The sequence below is a fragment of the Rhincodon typus genome, chromosome 33, assembly GCF_021869965.1.
Source record: "Rhincodon typus isolate 14 chromosome 33, sRhiTyp1.1, whole genome shotgun sequence".
NCBI lineage: Eukaryota > Metazoa > Chordata > Chondrichthyes > Orectolobiformes > Rhincodontidae > Rhincodon > Rhincodon typus.
In genome coordinates this window covers 15,835,694-15,859,188 of record NC_063364.1, presented here as the reverse complement: position 1 = coordinate 15,859,188, position 23,495 = coordinate 15,835,694, and the positions used below count along the sequence as shown (strand labels likewise).

General features: G+C 37.8%; 1 protein-coding gene across 5 annotated transcripts in view; it reads right to left on the bottom strand.

Annotated features, from left to right (window-relative positions):
* The window catches only part of tcf12 (transcription factor 12), a 218,385-nt gene that overhangs the window by 100,434 nt on the left and 94,456 nt on the right, over positions 1 to 23,495 (bottom strand). For 2 of the 5 annotated variants that reach the window (XM_048616045.1, XM_048616046.1), the window contains one exon: positions 5,223 to 5,328. The exons of 1 other annotated variant lie outside the window; for it this stretch is intronic. In XM_048616045.1, the coding sequence (XP_048472002.1) occupies positions 5,223 to 5,328 (106 nt within the window). Of the gene's footprint in view, positions 1 to 5,222; positions 5,329 to 5,778; positions 5,878 to 16,400; positions 16,532 to 23,495 lie in introns of those variants that run through there. 2 more of the 5 variants (XM_048616048.1, XM_048616047.1) reach the window with 2 other exon arrangements.

The window sequence follows — 23,495 nt, the reverse complement described above, 5'->3', positions numbered from 1 at the left end:
CAGTGAGTTCCAAACTTCTACAATCCAATGGGTGAAAAAACTACTCAACTGTCCCTCTTACCTTTCCAGTTCATACTTTAAATGTATGCCATCTGGTTATTGACCCTGGCCCTAATGGTATCCACCTTATCTATGCCCTCAATCTTACACCAATCAGGTCCCTTCTCAACCTTCACTGCTCTAAGGAAAACTCCCCAACTGAACCAATCTTGCCTCATTACTCGATTCTCCAAAGGCCAGGCATCCCAGTAAATCTCCTGTACACCCTCCCTACAATGTGATTAATGCACAAAGTACTCCAGTTAAAACCTAACTGTTTAATGCAGTCCCAGCATAACCACTCTGCTCTTCTAGTCTATCTCTCAACTCACTGCTACCTTCAGGGATCTGTAGATAAGCACATCTTCAGTACTTTCCAGGTCCTACCATTCATAGAATAATCCCTTATCTTATTAGCTCTCTCAAGCACGTTACCTCAGACTTTTCCAAGTTGAATTCCATTTCACGCTTCTCTGCCCTGCTGACAAGTCTGTTCATATCCTCCTGCAGTTTACAGCTACCTTCCTCACAATTTATAACTCTCCCAAGCATCATCCACAAACTTCTTGAACATACTTGGGCAGCTATCTGTGCGGAGTTTCCACATTCTCTCCATGTCTGTGGGGGTTTCCTCTGGGTCTCCGGTTTACTCCCACAGTCAAAAGATGTGCAGGTTAGGTGGATTGGCCATGCTAAATTGCCCATTATGTCAAGGAATGTGCAGGTTAAGTGGGTTAGCCATGGGAAATGCAGGGTTACAGGGATTGGATGGGATGCTCTTCAGAGGGTTGGTGTGGACTCGATGGGCCGAATGACCTACTTCCACATGGATACATTCTATGGATACTCCCTACATTTAAGTCCGTATTGAGGTGCACCACAAACAGCAAAGACCCCAGTACCTTATCAAAAGCCTTGCTAAAGTCCACGCAAACCACAATAAATGTATGAATCTCTTCAATGCTCCTTTTTACCTGCTGAAAACAATCAACTCAATTTGTCACAAACAACCTTCCCTTGAATCCATGCTGACGATCCCCCATTAATCTGCAGCTGTCCAAGTGCAGATATATTCTGTTCCATATATTTTTTTCTAATAACTTCACACCACATAATTTCCTAGTCTATCCTTTCTGCCTTTTTTTAAACAATGAGACAACATTGATTGTCCTCTAGTTGTTTGATACCTCATCAGCAGGCAGACAGGATTTGAAAATTAATCCCAGAGTCCCTATCTCCTACTGTGCCTCCCTCAGTAGCCTGGGATACATCTCATCCATATTGCAGATTCATCCAATTTTAAGGTTGTAAAATCTGCTCATACCTCCTCTCTGTGTGTTAATTTCTTCTAATATTTCACAATCCTCCACCAGAATGTCTACACCTGCATCATCCTTTTCCATTGTGAAGACCAATGTGAATTCACTGAACAACATAACATTGTCTTCCAGGTCCACACACAGATTACCTCATGGGCCCTAGACTTTCCCTAGTTACAGTTTTTAAAAACCTTTTGGATTTATACTATGTTCTTATGCTTTCTCTTGTATTCTCTCAGCTTTCTTAAATTTTCTTTTTAAGTTACACCTGCTATGGTTATACTCCTCTATGGAAAGTAGCATAGCAGGAGTAAACTGCATTTGCCATAAGCTTCTTTTATTTTTCTTAATCCTAACTTTTACGCCCTGTGACTTTCAGAGTTTTCCCAACTTGGGCCCACCTTTTGACTTTACGGGAACCTATTTGGCCTGTACTCCCAGCACTTCTTTACTGAATGCCTCTCACTGCTCTGACAATTTCTGCAGGTAGCTGTTTACAATCTACTTGGGACAAATCGTATCTTATGTTTGTAAAATTAGCCTTTCCACAGTTTAGAACTTTTATTCCCAGCCCATCCTTATCCTTTATCATTGCTAGCTGAAGTTTAGCTGACTTATGGTCACTATCACTAATTTGCTCCTTATTGTTATGCCTTTCACCTTCTCAGGCTCACTCATTTCAGTATATTAGGTGTAGAACTGCCCTCTCCCTTGTAGGGTTTCCTAAGTGCTGGCTACAAAAGTTTGGGATGCAACTTAAGAATTTTGCTCTCTGTCTACCTCGCACATTAAAACAATCCCAGTTACTATTGTTAGCTGAAATCTCCTACTATTACAGACCTTTTGTTCTTGCAATTTTCTAAAATTTAATTATATATGTGATTCTCTACATCTCCCCAACTGTTCAGGGGGCTATAGTACACACCCAATTCCGTACTGTAGGGTCACCATGTCTTGAAATGTGTCAAATCCATGGATTTTTCAGCCTCTTGCCTGCACCGTAGTGCCCCAATTGCCAATCAAACTCCAAAACTCAGAGCTTGAGTTGCTCCAGTGGAGGCACCTCCTGCACACATGGACATCCAGACCACCAGGAGCATCTAGCATTTCCCACCTGGTGCAAGATGTACAAATCACAGGCCTGAGCTCCCAGGCATTACTAAATAAAATATGGACTTTTATTTTACCCTTACTCCTATCCATGTACAGATTAAAAATCGTATTCCTGTTTATTGTCAGACAAACAACTAGAAATGTCTTAACTCAATCATGCAAATAAATCTAATTTGAAGTTCTAAAACATTACTTTATCCAAGTTAAGTTTTTAAGCCATGTTTATGGTCTTAAATCAATATCCACTCACAACAGACTACCCCTAATTAGTGAGTTCGTATTTACCCTTTTGCAAATGCTGCATGCAATCAGATAGATTGTCCTTAATTTGATACTTTTAACATTCTGTATGTGATCCTATTTGATGCTTGCTTCCACTTCGTTTATCTTCCAACTTTGCTCACTACTTTTTGACTTCAAGTCACAACTTTTGCTTCCCTCCAATCAGAGTTCCTTCTTAGGTTTACATTCCTCTGTCAATCTAGTTCAAACTCTACCCAACAGTATTAGCAAGTCACCTTGGAAGGACATGAATTCTAGTCCTGCTAAGATGCAACCCATTGATCTTGTACAGGTTCCGCCTGGCCCAGAGCCTCAGCAATATGATGCCCTCTCTCCTACACCAATGATGCAGCCACATATTCAATTGTTTAATCCTGAATTTACTTAAAAGCATGTGTCACTAAACGTAATCTTCAAGATTACTGCTTTTGAGGTCTTGCTTATTAATCGCTTGCAGAGCTGCCTAAAATCTGCTTTCAGGTTCTTATCCCTTTTCCTACATTTATTGTTGGGACCAATATGGATCATGAGTTCTGGCTGTTCAGTCTCCCCAGAATAACGCTCTCCAGCTGTCCCATAACCTCTTTGAGCATGACACCAGGGAGGTTACAAACCATGCTGGAGTCATGTTGATAGCCACTGCCACTTTTCCCTGTATCTAGGTATTTGTACGTAAGATGTCATCACAAGAGGCAGACACTGTAAAAGCTTTTCAATGTACTCCTACAATTGAGTACATGTCACAATAAAGGATATTCTATTCTATTCCTCCCTTCTGGAGAGATGAGCTTAACGTGATGATACAAACATGGCTCTGGCTTTACTCATGTGAGGAATCATCAACCTTAGCGGTATCCAAAATGGAAAACTAGTTAGCAAGGGGATTCACCTCGGGGACTCCTGCACTAATCACCTGATTCTCTCAAAGTGATTCATGGTCACTCTCTCCATACCTGCCTGCATGTTCTTAACCTTCAATGTAACCACTTCCCTAAGTGAGCCGACAACCTGTTTTGCAAATCACCACAGTGACTTAAGCCACCAATCAAGGTCTGAAACTCAGAGCTCATGTTTCTGCAGTTATTGACACTTCCTGCACCCATGACTACCCAAATGCTGCAGGCTGTACATTCCACTCAGCTGATTGCCTTGCCATACCTTAATTTACAAGTTATTTATTAGAAACTGAGTAACTTAACAGTTATTCACCAGTTTGCTCCATTGCACTGAAATAAAAGCCAAATACTAAAGGGTGTAAGAGATAGAAAACAGACTATTTCCTTCTCTACTTCACCAAAGTTCCTCACTCACCAAAGACCTCACTCCTTTCCAGATGCACTCCAACTGCAAGCTGGACTAAAGACGCCTGTACCTATACATCCAAATGAGCATTATATAGCTCTTTAAGACAAAGTACCACATCAAACATTATTGTGTAAAATAAAAGCTCATGGTGCAGGGGTTAACATATTGGCATGGAAACAAGATTAGCTTGCTAACAGGAAGCAGACAGTAGAAGTAAGTGGGTCTTTTACAAGCTAACAAGATGTCACAAGAGATGTGCCACATGGTTCGGTATGGGGCCTCAACTCTTTATGGAGTACAGTGCATATAGAGTATAATGTGAAAAAGTATGAAAATGCCCATTTGCCAGAAAAAAATAAAAAAAGTATTTAGCTAAATAGTGGGAATTCGCAGAGCTCTGAGATGCAGAGATATCTGAGTGTCCTAGTACATGAACCAAAGTAAGTATGCGAGTACTATAAGTTATCAAGAAAGCTAATAAAATGCTATGGTTTATTGTAAGAGGAATCGAATGCAAGAGTAGGGAGGCTATACCTCAGTTATACAGCGCATTGCTGAGATCGCACCTGGAGTACTGTGTGCAGTGCTGATCACCATTCTTGTCGAAGGATGTCGTCAATACACTAAAAGCAGTTCAGTGAATCTTTACTACACTAATACCTGTACTAATACCTGGCTTAATGAGGAAAGGCTAAACAGGCTAGGCATGTATTCTCCAGCGTTTAGCAGAGTCAGAGATGACTTAATTGAAACATAGATGATCCTGATGGGACTTGCCTTGACTGGATGGATGTCGAAAGGATGTTTCCTCACATGGCAAAATCTAGAACTAGGGATCATAGTTTAAAAATAAGAGAGTGGTCATTTGAAACAGAAATGAGGAAACATTCTTTTCTGTAAGGATCGAGAGTCTTTGGAATTCACTTCCTCAAAAGACATGAATGCAGAATCTTTAAATATTTTTAAGTCACAGATGGATATGCAAGAATGTGGAGTTGGAAGTTAAAATCGGATCAGCCAATGATCTGATTGAATGGCACAGCAGGCTCGAAGGGTTGAGTGGCCTACTCTTGTTTCTGGTTTGCACACTTTTCCTCCATCAACATCTCCCCACCCTTAAAAAAAAAGGCATTTTTTTAAGAATGAGCAGGAATTGCAAATTACCTTGCATAAAGAATGTACTGGCAAACATGCTGCTGGGTGCTTTGGGTGATGGGTAACTAGGAGACTCCCTATTGAAATCATCTGAGCCTGGAGAAGGTGCATAAACCTGGAGAAAGAAAGAAAAATTGAAATAGATGAGAAAAAAAGACAGATTTTAAACTTGGAAAAGTTTCTGCTTCAATTTTATGTATTTGAAAATCAGAACAAATTGAAAACAAAATGATTAAAAAAGCTAATAATCCATGCCCAAATCATGCTGAGATCTGAACTTTCAATATCAAGTAATCTTCCAAAGACTCTCATTTCATGCTTTTTTTTAATTTATTCATGTGGTCATCACTGGCTAGGTCAGCATTTATTGCCCCACTCTAATCACCTAGAGGGCAGTTAAGAGTCAACCCTATTGCTGTGGGTCTGTAGGCCAGACCAGTAAGGACAGCAGATTTGTTCCCAAAAGGACATTAGTGGACCAGATGGGTTTTTCCAACAATTGACAAGGGCTTAATGGTCATTATTAGACTCTTAGTTACAGATTTTTATTAAATTAAAATTTTACCATTTGCCGAAGTGGGTTTCAAATCCAAGTCCCCAGAACGTTACCTGGGTCTCTGCACTAACGGTCTAGCGGATAATACCACTAGTTCATCGCCTTCCCCTAATATGGAAAGAGAATAACAGCTGTTTCTTCAACAAACCCTCACTTCAATTAAAAAAAACTAGGTGCTAAGATCTTTAACTGGCTAGAAGCCAAATATCAGTTCAACTTTAAAATCATCAGGGAAACAATGAACCCAGTTATCCCTATCAAATCTAAACTTCTGGCTACAGCATGCACTGATCTGGGGCAGAGGAGAAAAAAAATGAACAAAATTCAACTCTAAAGTACAACTCTATACAGGTTTAGAAAAGACCTTTTTGTCACGTGTATCTTCAAACACAATAGCTTAAAACAGATTTAGTGACTTCTGTCTGTCGCACAAATAAACATATGCTCAGACTTTTGGTTAATCCATCACCGTCAAGTGAAATCTGGAGGAAGAAAACCAACTTCACTAAAACGACGTGATTTGATCAGAAGGGGAAAGCAGTGGACGCTCATATTGCAAAAATGTGAAACGTCAGCTATAGTATATTTCAAATCAGAGATCAACTATAATGGTTCTGTGGCATTTCCACTTTCATGGTCCAATTTCTTATTTTAATGTCACATATACCAAACAGAATCATAAACAAAAGCAACTCATGAATTGCTGAAACAGGGTTTATATATATCAAGTACTGCTAGCTCTAAATAACAGCACTGACTACTTTGAGCGGCATCTGTCTTTTTTCTCCTTTCTTGCCTGTCCAAAATATGCATACCGCTCAGCTTTTACAAACAGAAATAAACACTCAGTTATGAAACATGCTAGTGCCAACCTTGATTCTGGGATCAAAGACTCTGTGCACCAAACCATACTGATGCAGTCTCAATAATTTCATTAGCTCCAGATGGAGAGTAAATCATCAGCCAATGCCAGAGAAGGACCAAGTTTCTCAGAGTTATAATCAGAACAGTCCGCAAATTAGAAACAGATCCCTCGTGTCATCTGATCTCCTGCAACTCATTGCCAATTCCTGTTTTTAACAGGCTGTGCATAAGGATAATTTCACCATCACTAAACAAAGAGCCCGATATTACAATGGTAAGCTGTTTCGTATATCTGGGTTTTTCTGAAATTTCAGGCAAGCACTTAGCTGACGGCTCAGTAGTTTATCCAGTGGACAGTTAGCCCACATAGATCAAGAAACCTCAAGTTTAATGCTCAATCTGCAGAGGGTTTGATGATCCGAGCTAGGGAACTTCCAGTCACAGTAACAGTGGTTCTCAAACTGGGGCCCATGAAGACCTTCTAGGACTTCCACAAAACAACGTGAAATACAAGCTAAAATAAAAGAGGCTGGACAATAGCTCCGACATTTGCAGTGCAAAGTGGCTATTTCAGTTAGGAGAGGAACAGGCAAGAATAAACAGTCTGCACTGGATCTCAGAAAAGGTACCACTTGGCCAAAATAGTGCAAATCTCTAAATCGCTGTATGACAGTTATCAAATGGGACACAGAGGATTGATCACTATCCATTTACTCCTGCTACTTGAAGGATTGACCAGGCTCAGCAGTGCCGACTTCTTCAAAAGCATAGCCTGTTGACATTCTCAATCATGGTTGAGATATGATGAATCACGAATGTACCAGATGGCAACTAGTGCCTGCTAAAGTAATACAACAAAAAGTCAATTATTTCATTGAAGTAAAAAAAAATTTGCTGGGGAAACGGAGTTACAAAATTCAAATGAAGTACAGCTCAAAAAATATACTATATTGAGCAATAATTACTCAAACATCCATTATGAAACAGAAAATAAGAAAATGCAATTCCTGAAACTTTTGTACAATGGAAAACCTTTAATTCAAGGGTTTACAAACTAGAACAGATTGAACAAATGGCTTTGTTATCCTTTGAGTAAGTACAATTTTCAACAGTATAGATCTAATCAGTACTGCACCTGATCCATCCATTCCCTTGCCACTTTGACATGCTGGTGGAAATGGAAGGTACCATCATGCTAAAACATCGATAAAGCATAATGTCAACAACATGCCTGTCTGGAAAGGACCACAACTCAAAAGAATCTGAGAGCAGACCAAATGAGTTAACAGGAAAAAGGCAATAAAACTAATCTCAGCTGACGTACATGCTAATATCCTCCCATCTACCCCAAACAATTGCTGAAACAAAAGCCAGAATAATCCAAAGACAGAAGTGACCTTCACTTATACTACAAATAAACTCTCAAAGTCAAAGAATAACTCTGAACTGAAGGAGCAGCCCCAATGTACCAACTGGTAATGGAAAGATTGATTTCATATTGTATATGTTTCCTGTTAAGAATGTAGAAACTGAAATGTGGCAATTTTAATATGGATGAATGCTCATTAACGGAGAAATACCTTAATAATAGCCTTAGTCAATGCAAATCGAGACTCAGATATAATGAGATTTACCGCTTCAAGTAACCATCAAGCCATGAAAACCCAACTTAAGTTGAAGGAAGATCAGAAAAGTCAAATGTTATTTGAATCTAGCAAAGGCACCAGCTTTGAACTCATCTCAATACCAAATGTTGAAAAATACACTTAATTACAACATATTCCCTGAGCAAAATGGTCACACTTTAATAAAAGCTTTAAATATCAAACCAGAAACTGCCAAATCCCATGGTGAGAAGGCCTTAGCTAATATCAATGTGTAAACATTAAAATCCCATAACTGGCCCCTCAAATTTAAAAATGAAGGGGTAGGGCAGGTTACTGGACAAAGGGAATAATGTCATTAAGAAAATGATTTACCACAGGATTCAGGAAATATTATTAAGGTCCTCTGGCCTTCAATTCCAAAGATTTGGTTATTTAACTTTTAAAAGAAAAATCAATACCAACAACAAATGTCTGAATGTTAAGAATGGAAAAACCCACTGAGGATGAGAAGAGAGAAGCATTCATTACATTTTGTGTGCCTTCCATTTGTTGATTTGGAAACAAGATGGATCAGAGAAGGTTGAAGTTAGTCTCTAATTCAAGTGTCCATTCAGAGCAATGCAAAAAGATTTCACAACACCAACAGTACGAAATTTGTGTTATTAACTTCACTTTGGCTATTCCTGATTTTAGAATATTACAGTCCTCAAGTTCTTTTTGAAATTGTTGTAATTTTTTCCTAGCCTTCAAGACTTTCGAACAAGTGTGAAAGCTATGAATTCAATACCTCTTGCATCACATTTATTCAGACAAGTAGACCTTGTATTTACATAGTTTTTCCGAACACAAAATCCCAATTTGACAGCAATTCATTTTAAGGAGATTTAAGTCACTGCTGCAGGATTTGGCAACAAAAATCAATGCTGACACTCCAGGCAAAACTGGGTATGCTGCACTGCTAAAGGCACCCTTTGTTTTGGATAAGATGTTAAATTAACTCAATCTTTGCCCTGTCAACTGAATAAAGATATGATGGCACAACGTTCCTCAAATTGTTTCTGCTGACATGTGGTCCTCCATGGCCTGTGTGCAACAGCAGCTTCTGCAAGCGGAGCAACACATTGGCACGCCAATCAGTGAGCAGAAACTTCCCTGCGGCTATGCAGCTAAACACTGGATGGCACTACTGTACACAGCAGGACAGGTATTCCCACTGTCCTGGATAATGCTTATCCCTCAAACCATCACAAAATCAAATTATCTGTCATTAACTGCTTTGCTGTTTACAGGAGCTTATTTCCTGTGGATAAATTGACTACAACACTTTCTACCTAACAACAGTCAATTAAATACTTTTGAAGTGAAGTGATGTCAGTTGTTCAGTGGCCATGAAATGTGCCATATTCATTCAAGCAATACACAGAAGGTGGAGACACATTAAACTCCAGACTGTGGGCTGGGGCAGCCACCAGTGGTAGAAAGCAAAAAAAATTGGACATCTACCCAAGGTCAGAACAAAATATATGAACTGCAATTAAAGCAAAATTGGGAAGTGGTCTCAACAAGCTTACAATATCTTGAAGGAAAATATTACATTAAAGGCTGAGAAATAAGCAATTTCTGCATGTGCATAATCTAATGTTAAGATAATGTAATGGAGAGGTTATTGAAAGCCATCTTTATTTTACTGGACCAATAATGGAACATATACAACAGCTGTGCATATTTTACATTTCATGGAAAATCAGAACAGGAATTCAGCTCCTTGATCCCGTTCTGTCATTCAATAAGCTCATGATTTACTCAGCATCTCCTGCGCTTTGTTCTACCAGCCTTTATATGTAGAAATACTTCCTAACTTCAATCCTGAATGTCCTGCCTGGCTCTGATCTTCTGAACCCTTATAACAGAAGAACATAAGAAATAAGAGGAGTAGGTTCATTCAGCCCCTCAAACTTGCCATGCCTTTCAAAAGTATGGGCTGATCTGCCCCAGTCCTCAATCCTCTTTCGTGTCAGCTGAGGTTAGCCATCAACTCCTCATTTTTAAAAAATCCATCTATCTCCTCTTTAAGCATTTTGAGATTCAACATCCATCATTCTCTGGAGTAGAGAATTCCAGACATTTACTACACTCTGGGAGAAGAAATATGTCCCACCTCAATTTTAAACAGATGTCTCCTTATTCTGTTAGTATGTCCTCTAGTTCAAGGCTACCCCCACTAACACAAACATCTCCTCAACATCAACCCTCACAAGCCCCCCCCAGATTTTTGAACATTTCAATAAGATCACCCTTCATTCTTCTAAATGTTAATGAATAAAGGCCTGGCTGGGTTAAACATTTTTGATATGTCACCTCTTTATCCTAGTAATCAGCCAAGTGAATCACTTCTGAACTGCCAATAATGTCAGTAGATCCCTTTAAATGTGGGGACCAAAACTGTACACAGAACTCCACGTATCTTACCAACACCCTGCACAGTTGCAAAGACATCCCTGCTTTAAAACTCCAAAACCCTACCAATAAAGGACAAAATTCAATTTGCCTTAATTTCTTGCTGTACCTGTATGCTAATTAATTTGTTGCCTTTCATGCACAAAAACGTCTAGGTCCCTCTGTACTGAACTTTTTTGCAGTCTGACTATTTAAAAAGTCTGTTTAATGATTCTTCCTACCAAAGGTACAACAAGTAATTAGGAAGGCAAATGGAATTTTGTCCTTCATTGCTAAAGGGATTGAAATTAAAAGCAGAGAGGTTATGTTGCAGCTGTACAAGGTGCTGGTGAGGCCACACCTGGAGTACTGTGTGCAGTTTTGGTCTCCTTACTTGAGAAAGGATGTATTGGCACTGGAGAGGGCGCAAAGGAGGCTCACTAGGTTGATTCCGGAGTTGACGGGGTTGGTTTATGAGGAGAGACTGAGTAGATTGGGATTATATTCATTGGAATTCAGAAGATTGAGGGGGGATCTTATAGAAACATATAAAATTATGAAGGGAATAGATAAGATAGAAGTAGAGAGGATGTTTCCACTGGCAGGTGAAGCTAGGACAAGAGGGCATAGCCTCAAGATTAGAGGGAACAGATTTAGGACTGAATTGAGAAGGAATTTCTTCACCCAGAGGGTTGTTAATCTATGGAATTCCTTGCCCAGTGAAGTAGTTGACGCTACTTCAGTAAACGTTTTTAAAGATAAGGTAGATTTTTTTTGAACAATAAAGGAATTAAAGGTTACGGTGAGAATGCGGGTAAGTGGATCTGAGTCCACGAAAAGATCAGCCATGATCTTATTGAATGGCGGAGCAGGCTCGAAGGGCCAGACAGCCTACTCCTGCTCCTAGTTCTTATGTTCTAAAGTGTATTAGCTCACGTTTTCCTACATTAAACTTCATCTGCCGTGCCTTGCCCACTCAATCAACCAATCAGTGTATTCTCTTGCAAGTTTCTTATGTTCTCATCACAACATGGCCTCCCATCCGTTTCTACATAATCAGCAGATTCGTACGCATTACACTCTGATCCATCCTCCAAGTCATCAATACAGATAGTAAATAATTGAGATCTTGGGACTGATCTTTCCAACCTGGAAAAAAATTAATCCCAACTCTTTCTTCTGTGTGTTAACTAATCTTCAATCCATACTAATACATTAACCTCAGTATTGAGAGTTCAATTTTGTGCAACCATCTTTTATGTTCTAACTTAGTAAATCTCTTCTAAAAATCCAAACACATTACATCTATCAGCTCCCCTTTATCAACTCTGCTGGTTACATCCTCAAATAACTCCAGCAAATTTGTTAAACATGATTTCTCTTTCACAAAAATATGGTTACTCTTTGATTGCATTAATCTTTTCTAAATGCCCTGTTTTTTTTTCCTTAATAACAGTCTCCAGCATTTTCCCCAATGGCAGATGTTATGCAAACTGGGCTACAATTTCCTGCTCTGTCTCCATCCTTTCTTCAACAAGACAGTCACATTAGCAGTTTTCCAATCCATTGGAACCCCCGCAGAATCCAGAGAATTCTGGAATATTTCAACCAATGCCTCCACTATCGCTGTAGCACTTCTTTTAAAATCATTTGATATCCGTGATGTGGCAACTTGTCTGAGTCCCATTAGTTTGTCAAATATTTTTTCCCTCATGATGGAGACTGTTACAAGATGTCCTTGTCTGAGTTACTCACCAGCAGATGAAATTTCTAATTCCCCTAGCAATTGCTTTCAAATTCCTTAAAAAAAAACTCACTCAAACTGTCCTTTACCCTCTTGTATCCCGAAGAAAAAAACGGGCCTGGTTTATGGAATCTCATCACTTAGCCCTCAGAACACTGGAACATTCTGGTAAATCTGCTCCTGTTCCAAGGTTAATATATTTAAAGGGAAAAATAGTTATGTTTACAGTGTACATCGAAGGTTAGGTTAAAATAGGTCCAACTTAAATTGACCACATTAATAAGTTATAATCAATTTTAAAAATGCAAAATGTGAATTCTGGAAATCTGAAATAAAAACAGCAAGTGCTGAAAATATTCAGCTGGTCTGGCAGAAAGAGAGATAAGATTTTAGGTAAAGTTCCTTTCTTCAGAACCAAAGTGAAACAGAAAATTAATAGATTTTAAGCAAATCAAGAGAGGAAGAAAACATTATGATAAGGAGCAAAAGAAGTTAACAGAGATAAGACTTCACAGAATGAAAGACAGAGACAAGTCATGGTTATAATTTAGTTTTCCATTAGTTTCCTTACTTTGTGTTCTAATTTGACTAATTGAGTCGAGCAAAAAGTGATTGGAATTTATGGACTCAGCAATAAAGATCAACTATCATGAGGCCATGTACACCACTGTATAGTTTAGACACATGGTTGAAGTTTCTTTAATCCTGTTCAATCTCATACTCCTCAAACATGAATTAACAGCTCTCCCTTCCCTTTTCCTTCACCAGCCATTCTTGTAAACTCGAGATAACCAACTTAGCACTAACTGAACAAAGAAACAGAAAGTGTTTACATGAATAGAGGTAGTCCTGGATGATACAGAGAGATTGATCAAATTATTTCTAACAGAGAGACCACTTGCCACCAGCCCAAGTGAAATTAAAATCCAGCACCCAAGCTTATTTGTGTCACTGAATGGACAACCAGGAAAAATATTAAAAACAGATCAATAGTAATGCTACTCAATGGTCTTTACAACAATTGAAATTTTAAACAATTCAGCCCACTAAACTTTCATGAATCAGAAGTTCGAAAAACTTTGGGAGGAAATAGAACTAACATATGTAACAGCAGGGAAGGAGCCAATCAGCTGATGGTGTGAGTGCTAGCAGTTTGCAAACACAATCTGAAACTAATGTAATTTTCTGCTGGCTTCTCAGAACGATTTATCATCCTTGGTTTCAAACATTTATCTTCAAACTGTTAAACTATACCAGCAATAGCCTTACAGAAATTTAAACTTCAAACAGTTGCTTCCTGTCCTAGTGTCTCTGTATTATCTAATCACTAGCCTCCCAATATATTTTCCTTATGACTACCTTGGAATTTTTATTTCTCTTTTTGCAGACATTTAAAATTTGCTAATTTGTACAAATCACTAGTAGCTTAACATCTCCAATGTTCATGGTTGAGCAACAAGTTTAAGCCTATATTATGTTGATAAGAACCAAACATCCACAGTATTTGTTAAAAGTTAATGATTACGTGGAAGTTTTTCTCTAAGCAGAACAATACATCCTAAAATGAGATCCTTGTTGCATTTAGATGGGGTAATTATAGTTAAGGAGAGGTGGATAAATATTCTAATTAGACTTTGTGCAAATCTGTACCTCCATATGGCAACCTCAATATGTTAAATGCACACCACTACATCACAGCTCTTTCTATAGGCAAAAAGTGATCCATCATCTCATACTGCAATGACCCAAGTCTTTACTGCATGATCGCAATTTCACTGAAATACGAAGTCAATTATCTCCTACTTTGTAAATGTCATGGTGGTGGGTCATTATCATTTACTTAAAAACCCAACTGAAATGGAAAACATATAAAGCCTGGAATGATATTTAGGTGGGTCATCTTCAAACTTTATAAGCAAATTCCAGTGTTGATCAAAACCAAAACTGAACTTTTACTTTACTTAATTTACCTGTTAAAATTCAGCCAAAGACAAAGAAAAGTTACTTTGCATGAGCGAGATTTTGTTTGGAGAGGAAGAAAATGGTAAATCTGCAGGCATATATCCAAGTAAAAATTATCAATCTAGTGTAGACCAACATCAACACCAGTAGTTGAGATGTCCAGATTCCATCCTCCCAGCTAAAGGACGAAACTACAGACCTGATAGAAATGGTTTTATAAAAAAGGACCATACACAATGGCATAATTTTAAGTACGCATTACAAAACAAATTGATGAGCGATTCTTCTTTGAAACACACAAGTCAAATTATATAAGATTTTGTTGAGGAAAGACAGTGTACAAAATTAGATTTCGAAGAGAAAAACTGCAATGGACCCCATTGTACATCTTTGACTTTAAAGCAAGAACCACACCCAGAAATATACAAACAAATTAATTCATAATATACTAACTTATAGAGTAAAATGTTCCTGTGGATGCACTGCACTGTTAATCATTTTTCTTGTATCAAAAATACAAATTTTACACGAGTAAATTTTGTGTACTTTTAAACACACAGTTTGCAGGTTACAATGAAAAAGATAAAAGGGTTTGGGTGGCAGATCCCACACCTCCAGCCCCAGGATCAACCCTAAACCTAAAAGTTATTTTGCAGGTTTGTTGGTGCCTACATTTCATTATTGCACAGAAAATGCTGCAGCCACTTATATGGCTCAACCTTATGTAATTAATTATTTGGAATTCACAGAAGATTATTAGGGCACTGACGTCTGCACACAGATCTCTAGCATAATTTATTATCTATTTACTCACTGTGCAAGCTCAGAAAAATCACCTCTGACCTACTGCAGGCACATGCTATCAATTTTCTTTGGATGCCCCTCAACAATATCCAACACTACTATCCCTTACGAGCTGGAAATACTTAAAAGATCAAAGCTGTGCTTTACTGCTTCAAGACCAAAGAGTGCATTCTAATGGAGCAATAATGCAAAACACAAAATTACATCAACTTTCTAACTCTACTTACAAGACCAAAGAATGCACATCACATGCTAACAACTGAAATTAAATACAACAAGTAGGATTTTAAAGAATACTCTACAACCGCCTCAAAATTTTATTAAATCAAATTTCACTTCAGACAAACATACATTACATTTATTAAATTAATTTCTGTTTTCTACATATTCATCGAATAAAGATTGATCCAAGCTCATAGAAAAATGGGCATACAATTCAGAATGAAACTGCTTGCAAGTGCAAAAATCAAAATCAAATTTCGAACTTTACAGTTCAGCAGCCAAGATGCTGAGTTGATTACAATGCTATATTTCCACATTCACCTGACGCACAATTGTAATGTTCTCAGGAGAAAAAAACCTAATTGGTCACTTCCTACTAACAAATGCATCATGTTGCAGGAGAAGGTGTAAGACTGTGTACAAAGTCCTGGGTTTCAAAGAGAATATCAATGACATGACTAAGAATTAGATTTAACTCTCTGTAGGGTCAAGAATGTTCATTTGATTAAAAGCAGATGGAACAATATGAATGAAAGCCAGCTCCTGGACCTCATCTTTAAACAGGAAATTCAGAGCTAACCAACTGGCTGTTTCTTAATTGTTCCCAGACACTCATATTGCAATTGTTTTGTTAGGAAAAAGTCCCTAATCTTTGCATGTACGTTTCATGAACACAACTTAAAAACTAATGATTTGAACTAAAATCTATGTTGCAATCAGAACAGATAAAATAATTCATAGAATACAATGTGCTTTATTTTAACTTGCGTAACAGTTCAAAGGCTTCTTTTGCAGTTTTAAAAAAATACATTGGATCCTTCTAGAAACAAAATACGAGTTATAAGTCTATGAGAAACATAAATAATTAGTATTAAAGTGCTCACTTCCTACATGAGAATTAGTTACAACTGTTCACAACTCTGTCTATTATGCCACTAATCATGTAATCCAATTACAATATAAATATGACAGAAAATGATGACCACACTTACCGTTTTCCTATTGTAATAATACATTAGTGAATTACTGCCCATACCAGGCACTGGGTAAGCACAATACATGTTGCTGGCTCAATCTAGTGCAGAGATCAGCAACTGCACACTTCACAGTGCAACACATTCAACAACACAGTTTCAGGCAGACTAATTCCTTAATCTTCCCACACATGGATGTACTCAGAGGAACTTATGCAAAGCAGACTGAACCATTCTATAGAACAGGCAGGGGAGGAAAGTTAGCTACTGGCTACATTCCATATTGAGTATTGGAAGTGGTCTTGTCACAGCAAACACACATTTAAACTGGGACATCGAAGGCAGGCAGAAGAGGAGAAAATCGTCACCTCCGAAAAATGTATCATTATTAACTATTTTATTATACCCTTTAGTTTGATCATTGACTTACTTTAATGAAACAAAAACTGCGACACAAAGAAGTTAAATCTACATTTAATTAATTTATTTTAATTCAATTAGGGCAGTTGCAGCAATAAAGATTTGGTCAAATAAACTCTGCTAAAAACAGTCATTTAACTGTCTCAAACTACAAAACATGTAAACAAAAAGAGTTACCAAAAGCATTTTACATGAGAGAAAAGTGTCCACTGTAAATTAATGGTGCTGAAAACAGGGAACCACTCGTATAAAGTTGTATTCTCAATGCTCTTTATAACAGTTCCCAACAGCAGAACATTTGATACTTGATAATGAAGCTTACAGTATAATAAAGGTCTGGTTGTTTTACATTAGGGGTAAGGTTAAAACAGTTTTATAATGACAAGACAGTGCAATTAACAAGAATACCAACAACATAAAACAAGTTTCTGAATTTTCCTCAGAACTATTTTTGAGTGCTGTACTGTTGGATCAAAAACGAAAGACATGAAAGGCATTTTAGATGTACAAAATACACCCCAACAGAAGAAAGCTAATTCATTAACACGCGCACACAATCCTCACTCATGAGGAAGCTCAGCAGCAGCTGCAGAAGAACAATATACGTCAGGCTAATAAAATGCCAGGCAAAATGACGTGCAACTTCCTCCAGAGACCATGAGGGCCTATTTTGGTCCTGTGAGGCCAGTGGAAAAGCTTTGATTCACAATTAACATTTCCATTCACTGAACGTTCTTATTGTCTCTTTAGGCAGTGATATGTTAAAGAGGGCTTTAAAATTTCCCAAAGCCTCCCTTGATATTAGCATTCCACGCGATCAAAACTGAACTGCTACAAAGCATTTTATGATTTTATAAAGGGAAAAAAATGTGCTTTAATAAATGCTAAAATTATACGCTTTTATCAATTGCTTGAATGGTTTTATCTCTTAAAAAGAACTTAACATCCCTAACTGAACTAGCATCTGTATTACATGTTACTATTCTGATACAACTACATTTTAAACTGAAACTATTTAATTGAACAATTTCTGTTTCAGGACAATAGCAACTCAAAGCAACTACTTATCTCATTAACGTCATACAAGTGTTAATCCTAGATTCTGCCTGCTGAACAAGTCAGCTGGAGATGATTTTAAATCTTCATTTCAGCCAGACATGTGACGATTGGAGAGACACATAGGAAGTGACCTGAATTACTGCAATTTATAACCTTACACACTGAACCATGCAGTTACATTAGCTACGCACAAAGTTTACTGAGTAATTTATTTTTCAAAGTTAGGATTTACAATGTAAGACAGTGCTGGAGACTCTTACATTTTGCATGGCCAGTATGAATTATTAGTTACATACAGCACAAAGCTTGATCTGCGCCTCCAACAAGTATCAGCTTGAAACTCAAAAGGCCACTGCATCCAATTGGTATTTCAATTCACACATAAACGATCCCACAATTCAGAGAAGAAATGTAATCAATGCTGACCCATATTTTCTTCTTGTTGAATCTCTTCACCAGGAAATGGGTCAAAGTATTCAAGCCAACATGAGAGATACAAAGATCTATGGATCCCCCAAGTTAGGCAATTGATCAAATTCAAAGGTGAAGACGAGACTTTTTGTAACAATATGTAGCACGAGGAGTTTTGTTTCAGCTGATTAGGAGACTTAGAAAATATGTCTTCATATGAGCAGGAACACTGTGTTTACATTTAAAATTAGATTACAAATTTAACTAACAAATCTAATGATATTTCTAAGCCACTTAACTTCAGAACACAATAAGCTCACTCACATAATCTTTAAGGAGAAATGTATTCCATTCAACTGCATAATTTGAAATACCCAAAGAATGATACCTCCATGTTCTGTTGAGTTTTCTGGTCATCCTTGAATGCTATGTTTAATGTTTTCAACTGCCAGTCTTAGACCTAAGTAGTGAGAATTCTGAGCAGAACACGCCCTTTGTAGAAGTCCAAGCTCCACTAATTACTTGCAAGAACACCAAAAGAATATAATGGAACATGAAGTAGAATACTACATAACATGTCTGCTTGACTGAATGAGCCGTTTAAGAACATTGAACAGGAAGTACAAAATGGCAGGTGCAGTAGCATGTGCGTAGACATCTCTCAATTCATAACAGATAATCATACAATCCTTACAGTGTGGAAGCAAATCGTGGGTATAATGCTTATCCCTTGAACAATTTATAAAACTTTATTTACAAAAAGAAACTGAATTATTGAAATTTCTTACCTGTTTGTAACATTAGTAATTAGAAGTCGAAATTCCAAAACAAAATCATAAAGTATGTGCACAATTTAAATGATATGGTCACTTCCAATATTAGCTCTCAAGAGCCAACAAGAACTCAGAAGTTGTTGCAACGCTCTGTGGTGATTGTAACAAGGTCTGTCAGGTGGACTTCAAAGAATAGGAGTTCCTTGATTGGGGGTGTTAATCTGGTCCATTCTTGCAGACTTGGTGGACACACATAAACAGGAGAGTCAGAGGTTCTGTTCACTCTTGAGAGCTAGGTCTGAGGAAGCTGGATCAGTGTTGAGGACTCTCCATGTGTAAATAAAGAGTGACTTGGTGACAGGATACCGGCCTCTGTGGAGTTATTTCACCCACCTGTAGTGACTAGAACAACAGAAAACACCCCAAAACATTTGCAATAGTCTGCAACATTATTTCAAACTGCATATAGCTGAACTGATTTCTCTTGCATTTAGAATTAAATAACACAGAATAGAAGGTGGTAGCTGCGCCACAAGTCTAGAAATATTCTTTTTCATATTGCACACAAACCAGAAGTCCAAAGAATCATCCATTACAATTGTTTTACTTCACCACACCACCAAAGGTGTTCTTGAAAACAGTAAAACATACTTTAAACCAAACAAATAAACATAAAAGTTCTAAATAAAGGACATTCAAACCCCATCTATTGCATTCAAGAATGTTTGCTTGGCTTCAAAGCTATCAGTACTATGTTTGGTACTGCACAATTAGCAATAGGAATTTTTAGATGGACAAACACAGAGCCTTTCAGACACTTCCACTGATTACTGCTAAAATACTAGAAAATGGAAAATTATAGTGAAACACAGTTTCATACCAGATTTATGAGTAACATCTTCAACTAATAATGTACAGCTTGTTTTGGGTCCACAAAAGATGCAGTATTTATGGAATGAAACTTTTGTTTAACTGCAGCTTTTGCTTTCAAATCACTTCATGAAGCTTCACGTCAGAATACAATTTAACAGTCTCAGTAATCCCTTTACTAACTGTATCGGGGAATAATTCTGAGGAGTTACTAAGCACATCACATTGAGCTCCACCTAATCTGGTCACATCACACAGTTGTTGGGCAGTTGAGTTCTGAATCTATTGCTGTCATGCAATACACTACCTTGTTACATAAGGCAAAAGCTTCTTCACTTCAGCCTCACTATCTTCTACCACTGATAAATCAATAAGCACTTCGACTCAGCACAGAGAAATAAGAATTGGTGGCAGCGAACCACCCATAAGACCACATTCTAGCAGTGGTGGAATGTGAAAACATAATATAGTAATCAGGAATGGGCAGAGAGAATCAATTTGATCCAGAAGAAAAACAAGAGCTTAAGAGCATTATTTTAAGAAGACAGAGTCAGCCAGCAGCTGAAAACCGAAAGTCAGCAGTAATGGTGAAACCAACAACAGGGTAAATTCAGCATCCAAAGATAAACTTTACCAAGGAGGTGGTAAGAGGTGCAGGGACAACAGCGTAGGCAAGGGAAAGAGAGAATGGCAGCCAGACTGAGAAAAAGACAGAGCTTTAGCAAAGGAGGCTCTGAGGGAATGCTCCAAGAGTAAAGAGATACGTCCCAGTGGGTTCTTGGGGCTTAAGACAGCATTGATGAATACAAAAACACACATTTAAAGAAATATGGATTATAAGCAATATCGAAATTCTACTGAGTTATACTAACTTTACAGTATTGCTTCATAATTAAACATTTAATCTGTGGGCAAACAAGTTCGTATATGATAGTATTCTATGGGTTCTATTGCAGATGATGTTACTGACTGTCATAATATCAAAGAGAGCACAGATACTTTTGATGATGTCCTAAAAGCTTTTATAATTACTTAAACTCAAGAACAAATAACATTCTTCAACAAACAAGTTTTAGCAGAAGAGTTCTAGGGAAATATGTAGATAATTTCATTAATGATTTCAAAAGATTGGTGGGAAACTATCTGTGGCACTTTGAAATCAGGGTTTAAGAATTCTTGAAGGAACTTTGTCAGGTTTTTTACAGTACAAGGAAGTTTTAACTGTGGAGAAAGCTATTCAAATTCGACTTGAAGCAGAAATCAGAAAGGCTCACTGACAGGTCCTGAGGTGAACAACACCCTACTTGAGAACACCGAGTCTCTTAGTTTTACAAGGCATAAGAACTCAAAAGAGGCACATGGCAAACTGAAGAGAGCAAACCCAATAGCAGATGATGTGCTAGTGTCAGCAATTTGAGGCATTAAGTTCTGATAGGCGCAGGCAATGCAGAGCCTTGACAAAGCAATGTTACCTGTCTAAAACTTCCAGATGATGTGCAGAAACAAAGAAACTGTTTCAGAACAGGAGACAATTGGTGTCACTCAGAAAGAGGTGTACACAATACAGTACACACCACTGGAAAAAAGGTAACCATATTCAACAATGTATTTTCATTTGAGAAGACACCAGAGGCATTTTTGAGATAAATGACTGTTTTGAACAAAAGCAGTGATTCAATTAATTTGACTTTCTTAAAGCTAATTTTGAATCATAGAGTCATAAAACATGAAAACAGACGCTTCGGTCCAAACAGTCCATGCTGAACATAATCCCAAACTAAACTTGTCCCACCTGCCTGCGCCTGGACCATATCCCTCCAAACCTTTCCTATTCATGTAATGGACATCTAGTCAATTTGGTATAGAAATGGCTATCGCTATACTTTCAAATCAAATACCATGGCTGAATGATGTAATCGCTACAATGCTGAAGGAGGCCATTTGGCCCATCGAGTCCACACTGACCGTCCAAAGAGCATCGCACCTCCCTACCCTATCCCTGTAATCCTGCACTTTCCATGGCTAATCCACCCAGCCTGAACAAATTAAGGTTACAGTTCACTAAAACTAAATTACAGGTCCAGGTGAAACAACTCCTCAGATTAAAGGTATGTTACAAGTAACAGCACAAAACAAATGTCAAGATGTGAAAATATGATTCACATTCAACGCTCCTCACTTTTGAATGTCTTGGAGCATAAAGAATTCCAGTAAAGAGAACAAATGATTAAGAAACAAACAGTTGCTGACCACTGGTAAAGGGACAACCACCATAAGATCTAACTGCAATTTCTAGACTAATAGCAGAATCCAGCAGAAGAAAGATTGCAGGGAGATTGCAACAGGAAAGAAGTCAGGACTTCACAGGACAGGTGAAGATGTCTATTCCTCTGTTTTCTAACACACAGCAGGTAATGTGATAGACAAAAACAGTACTGAGAAAGCAGCAATCTTCCAGCAATAATAGAGAGGATATGAGAAAATCTTATTCAGCAATCAAACAACCACAAAAGGAGTCTGACGACATCCAACCTAAACGAGATGTTAAAGAAAAAAAGGTTGGATACGTCAATCTTGATGTAACAGTAGACCGAGTGCAAAAATGTGCTTGAACAAAGTGAAGTTCAACACCATACAACTTCATGGTAACGAGACCAATGCATATAGATTCAGGACACAGTCAAAAAGAAATGCCTGGTCTGAACGTACAGAATACTGCAAGAAGAGGAATACAGTGCCGGTTCAAATTAAAAAGCAGTAGCCTGGCCTGAAAATCCAGGTTACTGCAAGGAAGAAAGTACTTGTTTCAGTAGTCATTCCTGAGATTAAACATCTCCCAGATGATGTTATGAAGCAACAACTCAAGTCAGCAGTAAAGAGTACCCCAGTGGAAGGATGTCACGAAATGAGTGGTCCTCCAGATAAAAAAAAGGATCAATTATTAGGTCTACCAGGAACAACATATAAATATTTAATTACTGTCATTCCTCCATATCCACAAGAGCTCCCGAGAACCCCGTGAATGATGAAATTCATGTGAGCGGAGCTCATTAAGAATAGGTTAAAAATATCACAGATACACCATTTTTGCCCTTGGATGTTGATTTTTGTTGTTACTTGTTTTTTGGCATTAATAGGCAAATTTGTTATTTTATGGATACAAAGAATTTACTGTATGTTTGAAACTGAAAGCAGAGCTTCCATGCCCATAAGTTCTCACCTGAAAACTTACATATTTAAAAGCACCACAAAGAAAAATAAAATGCTAAATAATTATGAAGGCTTTCTAAAAATTTTCTTTAAATCCAGTGTCTCGAATACTGAGATGAAAAGAAAAGGCTGCTCATGACAGAAATGCACAGCAGCACCTGTTAAGAGAAAAGGCAGTTTAAACTTCAGATTCTGATTTACAAAATGACACAACCATACATATTTCCTAAATATTTCTGATATTTTGTTGTGACATAACTTTCAAATTCAGAAACAAAGTAACATTCTGATATAGAGATAGTAGGAACTGCAGATGCTGGAGAATCTGAGATAACAAGGTGTAGAGCTGGATGAACACAGCAGGCCAAGC